We start from the raw sequence: 23520 nt of genomic DNA, 5'->3' as shown, positions 1-23520 counted from the left end.
AAACAAATAACCACTTTAAAATAACCTCAGTTAATTTTTTTTTTCAATTCCATAATATATAATAAAAATATTATATTCATAAGTTTGATTTTTTACGGAGATACTAATTTTCCATTCAAACTTAATTTAGATAAACACACTGAAACTATATGATATTTTTTATTTTTTTATTAATTGACAACAAGTATTCTTCATTTAAAGAATTGTTAAAGTGATTGATATACAGAGATGCACCAATTACGGTGATTTACGAACCTCTTAAAAAAAATTCTTCTGTCCTACAACTCTAGAGGGATGAAACCACTTATCATAATTCTTAAATATTTATATTATTTTTAACAGCTAAATTATACAAATTTTGAATTATAAAATTAAAGTGTGCGCGTGTGTGTATATGTATATTCTTGAGAAAGTTTGGTTCAATAGACACCAAAAACTTTGATATAATATAAACCCTGAGGCAGAAAAATTCTAAGGGTCAATTTTTTTAATACCTTAAAAAAAACTTGGAATTAAAAACATTCATCTCATCATCCTACTACTTATGAAAATACATAGAATAAAAGATTATGAAATAGTAATAATAATAATAATAATAAGATATTTATGAACTTCAACTCTTGATCAAGTCCTTAAATTGGCCATGATTTGGACTATAACAAAGACCTCAATCACATTGGTGTTCACATCTCTTTCTTGAATCAACCTAGATAGACTATTTCAATGCATTGCTTTCATCTAATCTCCTTAACTTGACTAAGTACTAATTAATTAATTAATTAATTAATTATATATATTTGGTGGTGAGATTATCTTCAAATAAATAAATACACCGTTCTCAGTTGCCACTTTTGGTGAGTGGAATGTCTTTCCACTGTTCTCTTTGTATTATTTTTTCCTTTATTTTTCTTTAAAAAGAATACTTTAACATTAGACATGTAAGCCAAAGTACAACCATTTTGTCTAAACATAACATTAACTTGATAATTGATATATATATATATATATATATATATATATATATATATATATATATATATGAAACATGGGGTCTTTAAATTCAGGTGCTGTGTTAATAGACTTTAGAAATATTTTATAAAGGTGATTTCTTATTTGGCCTCTTTAAAGTAGTTATAGCCACCAATAAAATTAATGTACCCTTAAAAATTAGAATTTTTTTTTTCCACTCTAGAATTTGCATTTAAATGACATTTTTCAAATGCAAGATAACCAAAAAAGAAAAAGAAAAAAATAAGCACCCTAGAATTGCAACAGCCTAAATTCATTTTTAAATATTAATTTGTAAATATAAAAAAAAATTATATGTTAAGCAAAAACTTCTTTTTTCCTACTATTTTATTCAATTTTTGAATGTTTAGCTCAAGAATAAAAAGCTTGAGTTAAGATAAATGGCCAAACTTTTATTTGGGTTAATTAATTTTTAACTAAATTAATAGTCATTTAAATTTTACTTTTAAAAATAATAAAGAGTGTTTGTTTATTTATTTATATTAATAACTTTCTAATTATTAATATATTAATTTAAATAAAAATTGATGAGATAATTCCTCTGTGGTTGTGTGGGGATAGTCTTATCCTAGCTTTCCTTATCTTTTTAATGCATGAATGCATTGTTCCAAAACAAATAAAATACATGGAAAAATCAATAATATATAAGAAAATTAAACATTTTTTTAGGGATTCTGTTTATCTATATACTCAAATCACAATAACGCAAGCAAACATAGCCTTTTTGTTGTTGTTTTTTTTTTTTCTAACTTATTGCCACAATAAAAATTCATATTTATGTTTATATTCCCACATGCAATCCTAACATTCAACTGATTTATATATATATATATATATATATATATATATGAGGATAAGTAATCTAAGAACATCCACATTAACCTTTGAATGAACAGTATCGAAACGCATGAGCAGTAAAAAATGTACAATATCTATATAAACAAATAGCAGTTGAATCATCATCCAACTGCTGTGATTAAACATTCCTAGAGAACCCTAATATAAGGATGTACCTAGATTATTTTCTCTTATATATATATATATATCTTTTAACCCTAGTTTTTTTTTATTTTGTTTAAGCAATCCAAGTTTTTACAGCTTAGACTAATCTCCATTAATAATAAAATTATTTTTTTATAAAATATAGATAAATTATTTGTCAGCAGGTATGTATATATAAAGTTATTATTTCAATATATCTGTGCTCTAATCATCTTACATGAGTTAAAAATTCACCCATCCGCAGTACACAAATACCCTGCACACAAAACCACAAAACTCTGATGCAATAAACAATTAAGTAGTTGGCTACTGAAATTTAGTTTGAAATGATTGTTTTCTACTTCATGTCCCTACAATTAACTAAAACAAAACTAGCTCAACAAACTCCCTATAAATATATATTAGTTTATAATAATAATAATAATAATAATAATAAAACTAGAATTGTAACTGTTATTGGATAGTTCATCCAAAAAAAAGGTTGATTCAACCCCTGGAACAAATCCAACCCCATGAATGAAAAACAAATAACTGATTACCGGGCAGTGAGCTCAAAACTTTGACCGGGGACTGATTACCATCCCAAATTAAAAGAAACCAACCATTCTTATCCTCCAACTTAAAACCATTCCTAACTGAAATCCGTTTCACTTCTTCACCACATAATAATACTAATAATAATAATAATAATATTATTATTATTATTAATAAACCAACCATCTTTTTCTAACTGACTTCCCAAATTCCAGATCTTATGTTTTCCTCATTTACTTCCTTAAATTACAAATGTAGTAAGTCACTGTAACTGTAACTGTACCTTTCTTATTTTTGTAACTGTGGAAATCTGACGTTTCCCTCACCCAAACTCGTTTCCCACGGTCAACCCTGTTTGACCAAACCCTTACTGTAATTCTCAACTATTTTCGAGGGCAAAATAGTCATTAAAGTGACCTTATAAACTCTTTATATATCTTTATAAATAGAGGCTCGTTTTGAGCCTCTTAGCTTTCTCTCTGTTTCTCTTTCGTTGTTATTTTGGAACTTATATAATAATAATAATAATAATAACTAATTAGTTCGCCGGAGAATGCAAACTCGGAGCGGATTCTGTTACCCGAGACCCGAATCCGATAACCAAGACCCGTTTAGAGGAAAAAGGAAATTAGGGTTAGGGTTTGGAGAACCTTACCGGAAGCGGCACCGGTTGTCGTCGTCGTCGGAGGCGGCGGCGGCGGCGGGGGAGTATGGTTGTGGTTCCGGCCATGACTTGTTTGATGGTATCCCTGATGATCTTGTGCTCTTGATCCTTTCCAAGCTCAGTGCCTCGGCGACCTCGCCGTCCGATCTCTTCGCCGTGCTTATCACGTACGATTTCAGTCCTTGTTTTTGGGTATTTCTTCGGAGTTGGATTGAATTTGCTGAGATTTTGATGTGGTTTTTGGTGATTAGGTGCAAGAGATTGAAGAAATTGGGGGTGAATCCGATGGTATTGGCGAAGGTTTCGGCGAAATCCATGGCGATTAGGGCGAGCAAGTGGTGTGAATCAGCTCACCGGTTCTTGAAGCTCTGTGCGGATTCCGGCAACCTCGAGGCGTGTTACACCCTCGGAATGGTAAAATCCAAAACCTCCAAAACTCCAACGATGAGATTTCGATTTGATGGTTTTTTTTTTTTTTGGTTCAGATCCGGTTCTACTGTCTGGGGAGCAGAGGGAACGGGGCGGCGATGATGGCGAGGGCGGCGATGGGGTCACACGCGGCGGCGTTGTACGCGTTGGCAGTGATCCAGTTCAACGGGAGTGGAGGGGCGAAGACGGACAAGGATTTGAGAGCCGGTGTGGCGCTGTGCGCGCGCGCAGCGTTTCTCGGCCACATCGACGCGTTGCGCGAGCTAGGGCACTGTCTTCAGGATGGTTATGGAGTGAGACGGAACGTGACGGAAGGGAGACGGTTCTTGATCCAAGCCAACCTCCAAGAGCTTGCGACGGTGCCGGATGCGGCGGCTGCGGCGATGGCGATAGGAGGAGGAGGAGGAGTGTGTCCTTTGTTGAGTGATTTCGGGTGGGCGTTGGAGGAGAGGGAGGAGCACGCGGCGAATAGGTTCATGGTGGAGTGGTTCACGGCGAAGGGATTGGAAGAAGGGATGAGGATGTGCTCGCATGGCGGATGTGGCCGGCCGGAGACGAGACGGCATGAGTTCAGGCGGTGTAGCGTTTGCGGGGCAGTGAACTATTGCTCAAGAGCTTGCCAGGCTTTGCACTGGAAGCTCGCGCATAAGGCTGAGTGCACGCCCATGGACCGATGGAATCTCGCCGTCGCCGGCGCCGGAGCAGCACCGCCGGCAGCCATGGGATGACAAAGAGAAAGAAAGAGAGATAAGGATAGAGTTTTTACGGTCTGAATTAATTTTTTTAGTTTTTAATTTTTTTGCGCAGTGGAGCTGCTTTTTTTCTGATTTTTGAGTTGCATTTTTTTATTTTTTTGGAAAAATGAAAAATGAAGAATATTCGGTGAGGACTAAAATATGGTGGTAGGGAAGGGAACTCAGCAAAAAAAATATGTTTGAATTTGTAAATGTTTTAATATTAAATATGTAATTTTGTGTATATTTTAATTTTGATATTATTATTATTATTATTATTATTATTATTATTGAGAATTTTGGGGGGGGGGAAGGAAGGGAAGGATGCTTGGTGGGCAAGTTGTGTATAATGAATTAATGAGGTGGTGTATTGGATTACTAATAAGATCGTTGTAGGGTCCAAAATCAAATGGTATGTGTAATAAGTCTTTTATGAAGATTTTCTAATTCGGTACTTGGTCAGGTCTCATTAATGAGTTTGGGTAATTTTGAGTATCTTGTTGGTTGGATCCAACCAATTTCAATATCATTCTATATATCTATTAATCTCTTATTATTATTATTATTATTATTATTATTATTATTATTATGTATTTTTCTCGGTTTCACATGGAGTTTTTAAAATTTTGTGAGGAGTTTTGAGACAATATCATATATATAAAATAATATAATTAAACAATTACTATCATATAAACTATTTATACTTTGGATTTAAAAAATTTATGGATATTTATTACATAAATAATTTAGTGTAATTAATGTTTTTTAATTACTAATATTATAAGTAATATAAATAAAAACTTAAATTTAATTAAAAAAAATTATAATTGTTCTTTAAAACGCTCTCGGAGTAGATTATACATCTACTTTAATAGTATGTATAGATTATTATTATTATTATTTTGATGTTCCCTATAAGAACTATTGAAATTAATATTTTTTAAAATAAAAAAAAATGGATAAAAAGACATAGTGATATTTCACTTTTATATGCATATAAATAATAATTAAGTAGATATGGGTTTTGTTAGATATAACCGAAATAAAAATAAATAGGTGAACAGTTTTAGATTACTTAGACTGATTTTGAGTTAATTTTTTTTTGTACAAGTCATATAAAAAAAATTATCTGTGGTCATATAAAAGGAGTTTGATTTTTTATGCATAGATCATATAAAAAAAAAAGTTTATTTGTGGTCATATATGAGAAGTTTCTTAACATTTGGTCTCATATTGGTTTAGAGTTTGTGGATCTCAAAAGAATATTGTAACTTTTATTATTATTATTATTATTATTATTATATAAATATAAATTGAATTAGAGAGAAGTGGAGAGGATGGGGGTGATAAATATTTCCACTTGAATGAGCTGACAAACAGCATAGTGCAGAGAGTATGGTGACAAAAAAAGCCACCTAATCCAAGAGGACAAACAACACTTCAAGAGATACTGCCATTTCTTAATTAATGCAAAAGAAATAAAAAAAGTTAAACTTACAATTGGAATTTACTTTCATTCCCTCCCCTTCAATTTAAAGTTTAAACACCACCACTATAACAAATAAATAAATATATATATATATATATATATAGATAAAAAGACAAAAGGAAGAAAGAAAGAAAGAGTTATGTACTGAAATGTAATGAAGGAGAAGTTGTGAGATGAAGTCATGGGGTGAGAGAAATAAAGAAATAAAGAACTAAAGAAAGAAAGACTAGATTTGGAACAAGTGTGATGATGTTCATTTAACTTTTATGATGTGGAGGACTTAAGACTTTGAAATAAACTACTGCCTTTGCGTTGGGGCTAAGTCTGTGGTTGTGAGAAAGAGAGAAAGAGATAAGGCCAAAAGAAAGAGTAATAACTCTTGGCTTTGGGATGCTCATGTCATGCCTTTCACCTTTTTCACATGCTTTGTTGGATTAAAGGAAATAGATGACTATTAAGGAACCAAGCTCTTTGTGAAATAGTTCATGCCAATGAACTCCTCATTTATTGGTTTTGAGGTTTTTTTTATATATATATATATATAGAGTATTAGTATTTTTATTAAAATAAAAAATTTTAATTTTAATTCATGCAAGATAAAAACACAAATGTATTAAAATATTAATGCTATTTTTATGTACTTTTCTAACATTGCTGGTTCACTTTGCAAAAAAACATAATAATAATTTGTGTTCAATTTATTGAGTGACTCGAGCATAAACTTAAAATTAATTAGATTTATTTAAAAGGATAGTTTTTACTTGATTTTTTTTATAAAGACAACAAATATTGTCAAAATGATAGGCATATACAAAGGTGCACCAATTGCATTTATTTAATGACCCTTAAAGATAAATATCCATATCACACAATTCTGGAGGGAAATAAACATTGTATTTTTCACAGAGAACCCACATCATGACTAATAAATAGCATTGATGAACAATACTTGATCCACAATGTACAGTGCATCAATAATATTATATGAGTAAAGTTTTAAACTCTTATCCCTTTATGCATTTTGTAGTGAGTTTCCAGCGAGTTACCATTGAATCACGGGTGGTTTCTCTTCCATTAAATTGAATTGAGTCCATTGTAATAATTAATTATTTATTTATTTATTTTAATTATATGTAATTCACTTCGGTGATAGGGACCGAGTAGTACCAATGTACTATTGCTCATAATTTGACTCAGAGAAAACTCGGTTGTTTATAATAAAATATTACTTTGTAGTTTATAATCATGGATTTCATTTGTGAACGCTTGACTTTGTGGTGATTTTAAAAGTATAAAACTATATAGTCAATCACTCATTTTCAGTGCTTAAAACCTTAAACTATTAGAAAGTCATAAAGCAATCTCAAATTTTCAAAATTACCTCAAGATCAAGAGGAAAAGTTATTGAAAGAATGGTTACATGCAAGAAGTGAATGCTCTTTCTTACTTAATGATGAACATTTGGAATTCTTGAGTTTGGATGTTTGTTGGATTTCTATTGAATAAGTAAAACCTCACAGTTGGGTAATTTTTTGATAGACCATCAAATTATGGATTTTCTTCATTTTGGAGTCTAAACTTTAATTTTATTTCACTAAATGGTTACTTAAGAGATTCTAACCTATTTTTGATGTTTGTATATACTTGAAATTCTTTGTCATCATATATATGATACACTGTCTATTCAGCTGATAATTCTATTTCATATGCTAATAGAGAGTTTTTTGACATTACATCATCAAAATTAAGTCGGAATCTAATAGATGATCCTCTAGTGAAACAAAATTGAAGTTGAGCAATCTTTTTTATTCAAATTGAAGTTTTAACCTCATAATAAAAAGTATCATAATTTAATTCCCTGTCAAAAAATTTACCCCTCACAATGATTAGGACTTCCCAAGAATATTTGTCTAATAGATTTTTCTTCAAGGATCAAGGCATTACTAAATCTTTCCTTAAATTGGGGCATGTTTTGTAAATTTTTTTTCATTTAATACAGCACCAATTTTTCCTCTTTTAGAATTTGCTGCATAATCATGTAAGAAATGCAACATAATCAGAAAAATTTACATGCTTCTAAGAATAATCTACTACAAAGGTAATTTTTATAATACAAATAATTGATCAACATTGTCTATCTATAGTGACAACTTTTGTTCTAGTCATTTGTTGTGTTATTATAGAAATATCACACTATGAAATAGCATTAATTTCAACCACTATGCATAATAGTATAGCCCAACTTATAACCCTCAAAGTCAGTACTAAATTTTCCATTTTCATTGCAATTTATTTATCAACTATGGTCCCAGTGGACAACATTAATTAGTGGAATGGTCTTGTTCATAGTGGGGGAATATATAAATTTTACACAAAAGTTATGCACCACTCATAGCATTACCTCTTACCAAGGTTATGTGGCACACAAAAAAACATTTGGGTCTTTTTTATTATTATTATTTTTAAAAGTTTTTTCACAAAAAAAGATTATTTTTTGTCTCATAGTTTTTAATTTATTTTTTATTTTTAATGAAATCAAGTACTAGCATGTTTTAAACCAGATGAAGGAACCTTTCACTAAATTCATGAAGTCAGAAATTCACAATTTTCATAGATATACTTGTGATAATCCCTTTAATTATTGTATGCTGGTCAAAGATTAATTATTATAGATTAAAACAAAAAGGAGAAAAGTATGGAGAAGAGTTAGTTTCTTTCTTTCATAATTACATGCATTAATTATTATTTTTTTAAAAAAATATTCATACGTTTTAATATATATAGAATATGTGAACTGTGGATGTTTGTAGAGATTTGTTGAAACATTTTATATACAAATTAATTAAACGGTTTGGATCAAAATATTATATATCTCATTTTTCATATGCACATAAAATTTAACGATTAATATAAATGTCGATATTGGCAGATGATGAGTGATCTGTCTATATCCAAAACCATACATACTTGATCTCCACCCAAAGGTTTAGTGTGAGCTCTTGACGTTTTCTATCCACTTTCACATATCTATATACGTAGTTCATATGTGCCCATGACACATGTTGTCCACATGCATAAAACAACAAAAATAAATTATCATTATTTATTTATTTATTTTTATATCTATATAAATATATCAACAATTATTAATCACATATTTGTCCTAGTCTTGTTTTTTTATGAGAAAGTGAAAAATATGTGCAAAGAGTTCTGATAAGAATAACTGTGCCCATAATTTCAATTTTTATATTATACTATATATTTTCTTATTATTATTTATCATGCTTTTCTTGTAGTTTTTTTATAATCTTTCTTATCAAATCATAATATAATTTACCTGAAATTATAACATGGTCTTTCTTTCGTATAAACTTAGGTTTACATGTTGAATTAAAAGCATCTAATAATAAGAGATCATTTTATATGAAAAAAATATATGGTTTCAAATGGAAACAAAACCGGATTAATATATATATATAATGAATTTAGTGACAGAAGATTTTCCACTAAAAATAAATAATGCTCTTTTGTCCTACAACATGCCAAGTTTATTTATTTTATGTAATACATTGCTCCTAACTTCATGCTTCATGATTCATGAGATTCTTGTTATTTATTATATGTGACATAATTAGTAGTACAAAATATTATTTAATTAAAATTCTATTTCCATATATATATATATGTAACTATGAAAGTGGTTCAAATTAACAAATAAATATTAATTAGCAAATGATTAAGTGGTTAATAAAATAAGTGTTAGACGCGTGTTAAGTAGAGGAACATGGTCGGCACTTAGCCACCCAAACCAAGATTCAATCTCAACAACTTTTCAACCATAAATATGTATTTTTCTTTGTTTTTTTGGTCGGTGGAGAAACATGTGAACTCTACCAAATAAAAAGAGAAGGTGAGCTTAAAAATAAGCATTTTTGTGACCCTAATCTAATTGGTTTGTTAAGGTGGAAATCAAAGTCTAGAGTACTTAGTGCCTAATTTCAAATATTTGAGATTTGCTAGAGTAAGTACGATTGCCGTGTTTTCCTCAAATACAAGCATGAAAGTCCTCAACTCACCTTAAAATTTTGATTTTCTTTCCAGAAAAAATATATATATGTAATTCATCGCTTTATAGATACCAAATATATATATATATATATATATATTGTAATAAAATTTAAAAAAAAATTTGAGGTGTATATGTAAATGACAAAGTTATTTATTAATATTTTTAATAAATAAATTAATTAAAAGGGAATTGGTTCAAAGAGTAGATGCACTTTTTGTCAATGTGAGTGTGGGATTAGTTAGGATGGTACATGTTGTGCTATAATGTTTAATGCATAATTAGTGGTTTGATTAATACTTTAGTAACCGAGAATATTATTTAGTTTAATGTGGTGTTTGGTTGTTGCCACTAAGTGCAAAAAGTCCTACTTCAATGAGTGGAATAAGGAGAAGGAGGAGATATATGTAGAAAGATGAATGTTTTGTTGTTCATTGTTGGTTGAAATGGGCGGCAAGTTCACACTTAATTTAGTTGGAATCCATTAAAGTATATATATATTGTTTTATTTTTTATTTTTTTTTAATTTATAATTTCAATGTGTGAGTTGTTGTTCATGAAAATAATTAGTAGACATCTTTTACAAGGACAAAATGTGAATTAACAGCAACCCCTAAATTTGTTGTTTATGTTAAATTTGGTAGGTGCTAAGTTCACACTTAATTAGACATGGAAACTGTCAAAGTGTGTGTATATATATAATGTTCAATGTCTGAGTTGTAAGATAGCAATACTTTTTTTCACGTCAATTAAATGTATGTAATGATCTCTCAATTTTACATGTAAATAAAGGAAAAAAACTAACCCCTTAATTTATGTGTATCCTAAAAATAATTTTAATTAATACTTATTTTTAAAAACTACCTCATAAATATCAATTTGATATTAACTAAAAAAAATTGCTTTTCAATTAAATGCGTGATCAAAATATATTAAATCATCTTAATAAAATACATCATTTTATATCAGATGAAATAAGATAATTCATCAATAAATCAAAATATAATATTTTCTACTTATATGTTATATATAAATAATAATTTTATACATATGTTACTAAATTGAGATTTAGCCGTTTTCAGTAATCAAATCAACAATAAAAAATGAATATCACAACTATGTATAATCAAGAAGTAAATGAGTAGAGTTTTAAACACAAAGGTGGGAAAGAAGGTGAAGTTATAAATATATATAGTGTAAATATTTCATTGCATGCTAGCCCACATAATAATGCTACCATTAAATGTATGGTGGGTTAATCTACCATGCATTTGTGCATGTATGACAAAAATTAAAATACAAACTTATCTCATTGCATTCTTGTAAAAATTAATATATAAGTTTAATATTATTTTATTTTTCACACTACTCCCTTAAAGTAAAATTTTATGCACTAGCCCAAGTTTGTTATGGGGAAACTTTTAACTTATTATATATGTACAATGTCATTCTACTTATACATTCACTTGCAAGTGATTAAATCTATGCCCTTATTCTCAAGCAAAGAATTCCATGTTTCTTTTGTAAAATCATTTTTCTATTCATTCATAGCTTTTTCATGATCAAAGATATATAATTTTTACCTTTATGGAAATATCAAGCTCGATTCTATGGATAAGACAAACAAGAAAACTAGGATAAATGTATACCATCTTAGGGTCATGCAATCTTCCTCCTCTTCAAGCTCTTCATCTTATTCAGTTGATGTGTTTCAATTCTCATCGCGGAAAAAAAAGGAATATTTGAAGTTGTGACAAGTTTTGTTTAGCTTGATTTCATCATATATAATAAAATTACTTATAAAAATAATCTTTTTAGTTGATTTGGAACGGCTATAAAATTTATATTACTAACAAAATTTCTTTCAAGTTACAATAAAAAAATGTTTTATAGACACACATTCTAAAATTATTGATTTTCAAAAAATTAATAAAAATACACTTGACTCTAAATTTTATTCATATATATCTCGCCACCTTATTTTTTTTCATAAAGAGATTTTATATTCCCTTAACTAAAAGATGACGGTTTAAGTAATAACTTATAAGGTAAGATATACTTTTTATTAAAAAAAACAACAAAAGCAAAAACAAAAAAACAAAACCTTTATCAAAGAAGAGATTCATGCAAAACACGTGATAGTTATTTTAGAAAGGTATAAGATAAGAGATATTTATAAGCATATTTTCTATAGAGCTGATACTCTTGTCTTATCAATTGCAATTATAGCTTTATTAATAGTGCTTAAACTTTTAAAGCCTTGTGAGTTATATGGTGGACATTACGAGAGGAAATGCATATAGGTCATGTGCATGTAAAATCATCTAAAAAATCCAAACTATTTCAAATTATTAAATAAAAATTAACCATGCAAATCATCACACAAATTAATGGAAAAATATATGTTCCAATAAATTGTGTCACATATTACAATTGATAAAATTTTATACCGGTTGATAAACATTTTGAAAAATAATAATAATAATAACTTGGCAATATATATATATAAATAAATACATGCAAATAAATGTTTCAAGCCAGGACAACAAGAGGCATCATTGCCATGATGTATTTATTTATTTATTTATTTAGTGTCATAGGTACCTAAAATGATATCTCATCAAAAATGATCATTATATAAAGCCAAAATAAGTGGTATAGTATTTAGCAATCATATTACATCTTTAGTTGTGTGTACTGAAATGTATATATATATTCCTTCCGGCTTTTATCCTGTCATGTAATAACCAAATCTCACATATAATAAAAACGATTATTTTGACATAATTTAATATAGCTAGTTATAAAATTATCCATAATTTATATCTTCATATCTTTTCTATATTAAAAATGATATTCTTATATTAAAATTTTCGTATTAAAAATGCTAGCCGCATTTTATATATATAACACATATGACGCTTTAAAACAACAAATAAAACATACGAAGTTTATAAACCCGATAAAAACAAAAGAGTATATAGGTTCGTTTTTGTTGAAATGGACCGTACATTTTCTTTTGCTTCAGTGAAGAAGAAATGGACAGATACTAACAAGATACACCCTTTGCTATAATGTCAATTGACAAAAATAGCCTGCCTTTTATCTTAAGATCTTAAGATTATGAGTAAAAAGTTGTAGAACTAAGGAGGATATTAGTGTCAATTGGAGAGAGAAGAGAGAGGAAGGAATATATAGAAGTGTTTTGATGATGAGATAGTACTCAAAATTCAGAAAGTTAGAAAAAAAAAAGAGGGATGCACTGATTTTGCCTCCTTATTCTCAGGCACAAGGGAGGGTCTTTAAAAAGGTCTTTAAGTGCATGGCAAGACAACTAAAACTTTTATTTATTTATTCAGCATATAAAACCATATAATAATAATAATAATAATAATAATAGGTAAAAAATAATCTAGGTAAGTCCTTAAATTATTATTCTCTAAAAACTGTTGGATTTAAAACCGTTGGATCTTTATCCAACGGTTATTTGTTTATATGAATGTTATATTTATTTTACTGTTTATGATACTGTGCAACACTATATAATGCATTTTCAATACTGTTTATGATGATCAAAGTCGTCTGATTACTATCCGACGACTACTGTGGACATCTCTAAATTTCAAATCTATAGACACCCCTATATTATCGGTCCTTATAATAATATATCCAAGTATGTCTACTTTTATACCATTGAACCTTATTATTTACGTTTGGATCTTAGGGACAAAGTTGATGGAGGTTATTTTGTAATATTTTAGAGAATTAAAAGTTATATAATGTTTTTGATATAATCTAAATGAGTTTAGATTATATATAAAAATTTTAGACTAGATAGATAAATAAATTAATTTAAATTAACAGATAGAAATGATAAAAGACATTAGTTACCATGACTAGAAACAGATTCATCATAGTAATAAAATTTAAAAGTAACTAGTCTCAATGAATTCAAACTTAGATCACAAACCAAACAATGCAGGAGTGGAATTTAACACAAGAACAAATTCACAAACTTTATATGGAGAAAATTTAATGAATAAAATTAATTTTTTATGTTTATATTTCATTTATAAGAAGGAATATTAATTTTGATTGTGCAAAGAAGGATCTATGGGCATGGTTTTGCTCCCTTACAAGACTACATGAGGGCCATTGAGGCTTTACGTGTATGGAAAGGTAAGTTAATTACCATTTGAGATCAAAGTAATGGAGAAAAAGTTGGTTTCATCTTAATCATGTGTGGCACTAGTTCCACCTCTTTCTTTATTCAAGATTGCTCATTGCCCTCACAAACACACATACATTACCTTAAACACGTCAAAAGTATAAGCTATTTACTTTTTCTTTTATTCGTTAAAGAAAAAGTTTACATCTATCAGCATAATTCAGGTGGTTAATCTAATTTGGAGTGCCATGATACTACATTCTAGAATGAAATCCATCAAATTGACATACTACAATATATAGTGAAAAACAAAGAATCATCTTTTTTTCTTTCTTATTTTGAGATGTTAATTATGTTATAAATCTGAGAAACAAAAATTATGTGAAAATATAACAAATTGAGCCTAATCTCTAATTCATTTTTATATTCCTTACTAATAAATGATCCATAGCTAAAGATAATACTTTAGATCATTGAATTAATTTCATGTTTATCCAGCTGACAAGGATATGCATGAATGCTAGCTTAAGATAAAGCGCATGTAATGATTATAACACAACCACCAGAGGGAGTATTTGGATTAAGGATCAAACACTACAAAATTAACTTAATTTTATGAACAAGCTAAATTTTTTTTTCTTATTTTGATACCTGTTGTCCTAAAACCAAGAAATAAAGAGTTTTATATAATACCATTTTGTATCCTATCATTCTAAATTCTGAGCCAATCTTACTCCCTATCTAAAAAAAAAAAATCCCAAGATATTCTTGAGAATAAAAGAATCACAACTAAAGATAATACTTTTAACTTTTAAGCATTGAATTAATTCCAAGTGTATTAAATAGATTAGGATATGCATGAAAGTTAGCTTAAGATAAAGCTTATGATTGATGATGATTAAGACATGGAGAATAATTGTCACCAAAATTGTCCCACATCTAGAGCCCAAGAGACATAAACAATAGTTGCTCTTTGGAGACCTTACAAGGTGCATTATTAGCTGAAAGGATCAAGCCATATGGGAGTATAAGATTGGGACTAGCAATGCATCACGCATAAATCATGGTTGGGCACTGACGGTGTTCCCTCTTGCCCATGCATGTCAATCAAAAAGGCTGGGAAATCGTCACCAACCTTTGCTTCCATTGTAGCTTTGGAATAAATAGCAGACCTATATATATATATATATATATAAAGCTAAGGGTGACAAGTACCAGGCATAAGGGGAAGACAGGCCATGTTCTACAACAACAGGCCTGATTGTGATGACATTGGTCCTGAATCCTGAGTTCCTTATCAAACCTTTTGATTTTTTATCTTTTCTTTTTCAAAAAGAATAATGCATAGTGGTACCTTGACATGTATGTATAGGGCTGAGATTTTGAGGCCAAAGTTGGAGAAGGTCCCAGAGCTCATGATCCAGAGACAGCTGTACACCTGCTCCTGAAAACAAAGTTTAGTTAGTTCATAAGCAAAACATTTCAAGGAATTTGAACTTAATAGGCTTATGAGGAAGTTTAGTCCAGCAACGGGCAGTTGAAACCAAGCCCATCAAAACAAATGGGGAGAAGTTTAGGTCCGCAAATGCAAATGTTACCAGTTTTACATGTACCAGTTTTATAAAGCAAAACTTTTCCATGACATTCCTGTAATACTTGTGTTATAAAACAGAGATCTGTCTCAAATGTTTTTATTCAAAAGTTGGTGTTTCTCCAAAGTGAGTCATCTCTCTTAGGCTTGTAGGGATTTCTGGCGCTTCAGATACTGGAGAATAGGTTCCTTAACCTGCATCAGTTAGCGATAATCAAATCTTAATATCTGGTATTACCAACTTCACAGTACTGATGCATAACATGATTAACTCACTGAGCATGAATAATTAAAAAGCTCCATATGAAGCATTGGTCCATCAACTAAACATCATCAGTAAATTTGGTCCATTAACTCTGTAAGTGAGTCACTTTTCGGATATAGCTTCTTATTTTTGTATTATTATTATTGTTCTTTTTTTAAAAAATTGAAATATCACATTCATCTATTTTTTAGTTTAAAGATTAAATTGATCAAAACTACTTGTATTAAGAAGTAGAAGGGTCTGTCTTACCGTGCTAGCCTTCCGTGATCTTTTGTCTTGAGAGGAGCGGCAGTCGTTCCCATCGCAGGAGATCCTTCTACCTTTAGCTCTCTCATGATCTATTCCAAGCACTCCACTCTCCAAAGAAGCAATTGGCTGTAGTTAATGGCTAGTTAGAGGATAGTGCAACTACAGTATGGAGTGAATGAATCCTTAATTTCAAACAATAAGAATACAAACCTCAGCATTGCTTGTGGGAGTGTGAGCTGTTTGACCACTTCGTACTGATCCATTCTGATATGTCTCTGATCGTCCTCTTGTACGAGTAAGATCAGATCCAATGGAGTGAAGGACACCACAAGTAGATCCATCTTTAGTATTGAGACCTGGTGTAGTTTAAATAGTTTACAAAATTTTCACAATTAAAATGAACATCATTACTGAAATCAGGAAACGTTTTTACTGCGAAAGATAACCAACTACCAATGGAAAGGATGGTTGTCTCATTGAAAGCAAAAGGTTTGTTGCTATTGGGCTCCAATTCCTGTTTGGATTGGAAAAATAAACAAGGGTTTGCATAAATGGATAACAGGATGTAAAAAGAGATTACCGCTTGTTTGCCCTCCAAAGCCTTCTTGACCTCCATTAATTTTCTGCTGCTGGATTCTGAGTGAATGACACGCTTACCTGCATGGAAACAATTAGAATATAAAGTGCATGTTTAACTACAATAGAAGAGAGTCCCCTGGTAAAATGTTATGACTAGGTTTTAGTTTATATGGAAAGACATACAAATGGTTGCTTGATTTCCTGAATTTGAATGACCTAAATATGAATAGATAAAGCAATACATTGCTAACTCTACTTAAATACCAATCACTGCAAAAGCTTAGTCTTGGTAACTAACTCAAATTCTAACGGATGTGAAGTCAGAAAGAGAATTTTCAATCATGAACGACTGGTTAAGCCTTATCCCAAAAGCATGTGCTACATTTGTGGCAAAAGCAGTGCTACAAACTTACCAAGTCTACGGTTGCCTGTGTTTTGGACAAATCCTTCTTGAGCCATCTTATCAATGAATTTACGGATGGTATTCTGGTTAACCTCGCCATCAAGTTTAGAATGAAGTTTTGCGACAGTGACATAATCCATGGGAAGAGCATGATAAAGAGCCTGGAAACAAATAACAAATAGTTTGATCATGACAAAATAACTAGCATAATAAATGAATATTGATGTTTTACAACTCATGATGATTACCTTCATATACATAAAATCAGCATCAGCACTTTTGGAAGTCCTCTCAGCCTTTGCAATGTCTTGCATATCCACCTCTTCCTTCACGCCACAGGTTTTGGAGTTTGGCTCCTGATAACTCATTATCATAACGAAGCAAATGGTAATTTAAGTTTCAAAATTTGTAAGGAAACAGTTGCTATTGTAACCTTATTTATGGTATAGCTATCCTTCCCAGCTTTTGTTAGCAATCCCTCTTTCAACAGCCTCTCAACAATATCTGAAAATTGTTCACAAAATAAATATATGAAGCCATACGATGAAAGGCAACCTTAGCATTTCCTCATTATGGGAATTGTGTCTCATGATGCTTCCTCTTGTCTATTACCTTCAGTCAATGCCTGCATTTAACATGAAACTAAAATCAAATATGGTAGACCACATTACACATAAGTTTTGAAACTCAACTTCATGCATGTCTACATATTCAATGGTCAATTTGTGATTATCTGACAAAAAGAAAGAATTGATAGAAGATATTTCAATACCACGTCACTGAAAAGAATGTCAGAGATCATAATAAATGAACTTCAATACAAGGGGAAGATAGATAACGTTATTACCACAGATATCTCAGGGAAATTGGAAAGAATATCTGTGAGATCAACAGTGGTCACTTGTCTTGCATTAATCCATTCCTTCATGCGTGATGTCTGCTCATCTTCTTGAGCAGCATCTTGAGTATCATCTGGAATAGCATGAAATAGATGTACTTGAGAGCAAAAGTAAGAAACCATCTTTTCACACATTAAAACCATGAAACAACATAGAATGTCAAAATTAAGAAGATGAGCCTTCATGATAAATTTATCATGCCAATTATCTATGGTGGAAATCCTTTAAATGTGACAATCTTTAGGGGATTTAACAATATAATGCTTAGAATAGACCCCCTGCGAAACATAATACTTATTGCCATTATGTTCTTTGAATATGAATGATCTTCCCAAAGTAAAACTGACCTTCAGAGGCCATTGTATTATCTTTCCCAACGCATCTCTGACCTATCAGACACATATGTTAAACTCCACAATATTAAATTTTCCGTTGAACACAGAGAAATAAGGAAATTACCAACAGGTGCGACAAAGTACTGATTTTCACAAGGGTGAGCCTGAAATTTAAAATAAAATTTTTTAATGTCAATCAAGATGTAGAAAACCAAAATGTTGCTTATCAAAAGCATAAAACCATCAAATTTGATTTTGAACGAATCTCCATCATTTTTATTATGGTCCAAGAAGATAATTTACACCTTGAGTCTTGCAACTTTAAAGGAAAACTGGATACAACACCTCACTATCAGAAGAGGAATTGTCCTCTTGCATGGAGTCAGCTCCCAAGTTAACCTCTTCATCTTCAAGAAGATCATCATTTTCATCCTCACAAGGGTCCAAGACACTCTTAACCTGTACAATCAATAATCAGCCACAGCAGATTTTCAGGATTAATAACCTCACTTTATTACCTTCAGTGCTAATACAAAATGCTTGCTGTTGACATTCCCCACTTCCATTTTCAATGGATTCTTGGCCCATGCATTACTAGCTTCATTTTCAGAGCAGCATCTGAAAAATGGGGGTTCATAATCTTCTGGCTGCAACCAATTCTGAAAGTTAGTTTGGCCAGCTAGTGGACTGCTACTAATGCAGACAAAATCAAAAATCAAGGAAGCTTTACTTGGAGAAGTTTCTGTATAAAGGTAATGGATTTACATTGGTAGACAAGATGGAAGGCAATTGCCATGGATTAAGATTACCATAAGATCAAATAGCAGAAGAAGTACAGAAGCAGTGGAATAAAAGAAAAGTCACATTTTAGAATTCAGTTTTGAACTAATACCAAGAAGGAAATCAGGTGAGGCAGAGATGAAATCACAGAACATCAGTTTTTTTTCTCACGCTAAACAGAAAGTAATCAAGGATCTGTTCAAGGAGAACATAGACAAACAACAAAACAAATGATAGTGTGGGTGTCACTAGGAAATAAAATCAATACAATGCAGGCAAACATGGCTAAGTTATTACCATGCTACAAGATCATCATAACTACTATAGCAAATCATAGTGCTGCTTCCAACTGAAAAGCAAGAGCCTTCAGCCCATCCTTAACGTAAGCAACTTAATTTAGACATCCTAAACTAAACAGATGGTGCATACCGTGACATCATCATAATAGAGAAGCTTCATCAGAATAGTGCGCTGAAACACAAGGAAATAGCATTCGCATTAGCTGATTGTACAACACAGTGCACTTCTTTGTAGCAAAACTGACAATTTCATCTGTGGAAGATGCTTGGTCTCACTTACATTGTTTGGCATTTGGTCGAGAGTCCTCATTAGCTGAACTAGGGTGCGAACCATTTTACAAGCAGAGCTCCTGAGAAAACAAATAAGAAAATCTTTAGAGCACCATCATCCATATGAATTTTCCAGCCAAGAAGCCTGACGTACCTCACATACATTATCACGTAAAAGGAAATGAGAATTAAAAAAAAACATAGAACAGAAGCTGAGCATGGTTACCTCATTTGATCAGGAGTGATATCAGTGGAATTGGATTTGAAAGTTGCACTGTTCTTCCTGTTCCCGCTGCCGCTCACATTCATAAAAACCTCCTGCCCGTTCGAACTTGCATAGTTGAAAGAAACTGCAGACACAGTTCTCACAATGTTTTAGGTGTTTCTTCCAGAACATACACCTCACAATTCTATCATAAACCTCAGCTTCTCATCAACAATTAAAATCACCACAAGTTCAATAGATCTCCAATTTAATAGAGAAATTTCAAAATAATACACATAAAAAAACTGATAGGAATTTTCCTTGCAATTACGAAATCCGCAACCATTCACTATAATTAATCATGGTACCAAAAAATTGCCTTATAACATAGATCAGCACCTTAATTTCACAAGTGTCTTTTTATCAGGGAAAAAAAAACTAATATTAATATAGTAATATGATCATATAGACAATTCATGTATGACACTAACGGTCCATGGCTTGATATAAAATTCAGAAGAAAAAAAATGCCTACACTAGTGCTGCAAGGTACAACATAAAAGATGTACAGTCATACCAATCCATTCAGGTGAAAATGTCAGCTGCTATTTTGACCAAAACAGAAATGATATACAATGAAGATGTACTCACAAGCATACTCTTCAATCATCGGACCATTGATTTCCTCACAGATGCAGAAGAGCAATGTCTTCAGATACTTCTTCTGCAGTGCATCGTATACCCCTGAAATCAAATACTAGACATGTAAATATGGAAACCATGGGAAAAAGAAGTATCTGAAAATATTAGTTAAAATAAATGAGAAATATCAACATAAAAGGAATCCAAAAGAGTGAAGACCTTTCTCCATCCAATCGATCAGCCTCCGGGACTCAGCATCCATTGGCATGAGCTTCTTAATCTTCATCTCTGAGATTAAAGTAAACCAAAAAACAGAGTAAAAAAAATTAAATCATCTTGTGATTTTTTCTTAATTATAAGTGATTTCAGGGAGATAACCTGACCTAAAGCTGGGACTGACTTATCATTGAAGTATTTCTCTGGAAAGAGACCTCGAATGTAGCTGATGTTGTATATTGCAATGCGAAGCAGATTCCGAGTCTAAATAATACCAATAAATAATGGCTAAATTGGAAAAAAAAAATATAACAAAAATTCTGCAGTGATGGAATCCAATCCACATCTACTGAAATAATAAACAAAGAAAAATTTCCCATCCTTGTGATTCTAAACTATCAAATGAAATGAGATCTAGCAAGCCATCAAAACTTCATATCTCATTCGAAAGAATCCGATCAAAAATTCACGATACTAACAGAACTGGGGAAATTAGGCGAGATATGAATGACAAAACTATTTAGAAACGAGATTTGTATGAATTCCAGAGCCCGATCATGCTCTAAACGCGATTGAGACCAATTAAAACCAGATGACGAACAAGAGTCCACGAATGAAGGAAACCAGATAGAAATTGTGTAGAGATTACCAGAAGTAGCGAATCCTGCTCGGTGATCTCGGATTCCTTCAGCTTCTGAGCTACGACCTGGAAAACAGATGCCACCGTTCCATGAGATGAGATCCATAGATCGATCTACAGAGGGAGAGGGCGAGGAGCTTACCATCGTTGCCGGGAAGAAGAGAGAAGAGAGCAGCGTGCGATGGAAGCCGGGAGAGAGCGAGAGAGAGAGAGGAAGCGAGCTAGAGATTTTCGAATGGTGTGGGAAACTGGCGGGCTAAAGAGGAGGGTATTTATAGCCGATGCGGTTAGGACGAGATCTCAACGAATCTTCTCGAATAAGATCTTGACCGTTCGGCTTCTTCGAGATCTGTGCAATGATCAGAATACAGATCTTCAAGCAAAGAAATCTTTCAGTTTGAATTTTAAATTGCCCGCGAAGAGCCCAAATTAAACAACAAAAAAGTTTAAATTTTTTACTTTGAAAGCATTAATATTGTTTTTTTAAATTTAAGGACTAATAGAAGATAAAAAAAATAAAGAATATTACCATTTTGATGATTATTTAATTAATTAAAATGTTAATTTAAAATGTGTAGAATATATAATAATTGTTACATGTTCATTATTTAGTTCTCTAGTCCTATATAACTATGATTATTGGTTAAAAGGCAAACAAAAAGTTAAATAACGTTTTATTCATCTTTTAAAAACAATTACCAACTAGGTAATTACATAGTTGCTGCTTAATTGACTGATTATTTATGCTCATATGTTAAATTCTTAAATTACCCCCGATAATTACAACAATTACTATTTTCTTATTATTGGTATACAACAACATAAAACATAATCACTATGGGTTAAACATGATTAAATTACTCATGGAAAATAAATTTCAAATTGACAAATATATATATTTTTTAAAATAGACAATAAACACTCTTCTAATTAAGAGAAGTTAACGACGTGCGCAAATGTGAAATTAATAACTCAATACATAGTTTACACTCATCTTATGTGAGTTTTGTCATTTGATCTCATTTTTTTTTTAAATAAACACTTTGTGTAAGAAATTTGGTGTCAATAAATCAATAGGTTATTGCAGTATAATGGTTTTTTTTTATATTTATTTTTTCTCATTTTAAAATGTGAACAAATCATCGAACATATTATTTATGAAATAAAAAGAGAATTTAACCCTCGACATGACATAAAGTCAAAAACTTTAACTGTTTAATCATTATGACTATAAGTTTTTTTTGCATAAAGAATAAACATAATTAATAACTAATAAATAATTAGTTTTGATAAATAAATCACATATTTGGATTTCATTATGGTTTTAAAATTGAAATATAAAATTCTCATATTATACATGCACATCATATACTAATAAAAAAATTATATAAAAATGGTAAAAAAACAACATTAAACTAAAAATTATTTCATAGAACTTAAAAACTAAAAACAAAAAATAAAACAAAAATGGGCCACAAATAAAATAAAAATGAAAAAGGTGGGGCAAATAATTAAAAGAGATTAGTGGTAGAATAACATTTATTTTTTTAAAAAAAAACTTAAAAAATAAAATAAAATTTTTTACTAACTCAATAATTATATATATATTTTTAACCATAGATTAAATTGAGAGGTACTAAGAGTGTTATAAAACATACATAATGAATATTTTTATCAAATATTTCTTCTACTGTATATATGTAGTTTTTTTAATATTAAAAAAAATATGAAATTATATATGTTCTGAATTATTTACCAAATGCGTAGTGAAAAACGAGAAAATTTCTTGTCTTCGACTTTTTTTATTAAAAAAAATTGCTTGATAAAATAAAATAAATAAAGTTCTTACCCACAACTTAGGCGTGTCGCGGTTAAGAATTTTTTAAATTTTTTAAAGTTATATTAGAAAATAAAAACCATTTATATTTTTTTAAAAATACAAACTCCGGAAATATTTAAAATTAGGACAGTCAAACTTTTATCATCCAGAAATTATTTCGAAGTTGATCAATTCAACCTGCATTGATCAATA

At 30.6% G+C, this 23520-nt stretch overlaps 2 protein-coding genes across 4 annotated transcripts; one reads left to right on the top strand and one right to left on the bottom strand.

Annotated features, from left to right (window-relative positions):
- The first annotated feature begins 2585 nt into the window (after positions 1 to 2585).
- On the top strand, positions 2586 to 4459 carry LOC120257890 (F-box protein At1g67340-like). The gene is made up of 3 exons (XM_039265183.1): positions 2586 to 3396; positions 3481 to 3643; positions 3715 to 4459. The coding sequence occupies exons 1-3, from the start codon at positions 3119 to 3121 to the stop codon at positions 4384 to 4386; spliced, it is 1113 nt and encodes a 370-aa protein (XP_039121117.1). The 5' UTR covers positions 2586 to 3118; the 3' UTR covers positions 4387 to 4459.
- An 11208-nt stretch (positions 4460 to 15667) lies between these two features.
- Positions 15668 to 21687, bottom strand: LOC120258102 (meiosis-specific protein PAIR2-like). 3 transcript variants are annotated; one of them, XM_039265446.1, is made up of 22 exons: positions 21631 to 21687; positions 21498 to 21554; positions 21016 to 21112; positions 20852 to 20920; positions 20642 to 20734; positions 20012 to 20135; positions 19796 to 19865; positions 19646 to 19687; positions 18955 to 19083; positions 18782 to 18895; positions 18561 to 18600; positions 18449 to 18490; positions 18050 to 18174; positions 17815 to 17827; positions 17636 to 17706; positions 17451 to 17558; positions 17213 to 17363; positions 16801 to 16877; positions 16674 to 16734; positions 16431 to 16576; positions 16221 to 16346; positions 15668 to 15901 (listed from the first exon to the last, which is right to left on the bottom strand). In XM_039265446.1, exons 1-22 carry the CDS (start codon positions 21631 to 21633, stop codon positions 15848 to 15850), a joined length of 1812 nt encoding a protein of 603 aa, XP_039121380.1. In that variant the 5' UTR covers positions 21634 to 21687; the 3' UTR covers positions 15668 to 15847. The 3 variants fall into 3 exon arrangements, 2 of the variants coding, with proteins under 2 accessions (XP_039121380.1, XP_039121381.1); XM_039265447.1 differs by having other exon boundaries at positions 17451 to 17528; XR_005535952.1 differs by lacking the exon at positions 16674 to 16734.
- Between the last annotated feature and the right edge of the window lie 1833 nt (positions 21688 to 23520).

This window comes from Dioscorea cayenensis, chromosome 4 (assembly GCF_009730915.1).
Source record: "Dioscorea cayenensis subsp. rotundata cultivar TDr96_F1 chromosome 4, TDr96_F1_v2_PseudoChromosome.rev07_lg8_w22 25.fasta, whole genome shotgun sequence".
In the NCBI taxonomy this organism is placed as follows: domain Eukaryota; kingdom Viridiplantae; phylum Streptophyta; class Magnoliopsida; order Dioscoreales; family Dioscoreaceae; genus Dioscorea; species Dioscorea cayenensis.
This window is presented reverse-complemented; position numbering and strand designations above follow the sequence as displayed.

What these genes read in the sequence shown, in the direction of transcription:
- LOC120257890 (XM_039265183.1), top strand. Translation starts at nt 3,119, where the DNA reads ATGCAAACTCGGAGCGGATTCTGTTACCCGAGACCCGAATCCGATAAC. An exon ending in CTCTTCGCCGTGCTTATCAC is followed by an intron (nt 3,397 to 3,480) that starts GTACGATTTCAG and finishes TTTGGTGATTAG; the next exon opens with GTGCAAGAGATTGAAGAAAT. An exon ending in CGTGTTACACCCTCGGAATG is followed by an intron (nt 3,644 to 3,714) that starts GTAAAATCCAAA and finishes TTTTTGGTTCAG; the next exon opens with ATCCGGTTCTACTGTCTGGG.
- LOC120258102 (XM_039265446.1), bottom strand. An exon ending in ATTCCTCTTCTGATAGTGAG is followed by an intron (nt 18,601 to 18,781) that starts GTGTTGTATCCA and finishes TTTAAATTTCAG; the next exon opens with GCTCACCCTTGTGAAAATCA. An exon ending in GTACTTTGTCGCACCTGTTG is followed by an intron (nt 18,491 to 18,560) that starts GTAATTTCCTTA and finishes TGTGTCTGATAG; the next exon opens with GTCAGAGATGCGTTGGGAAA.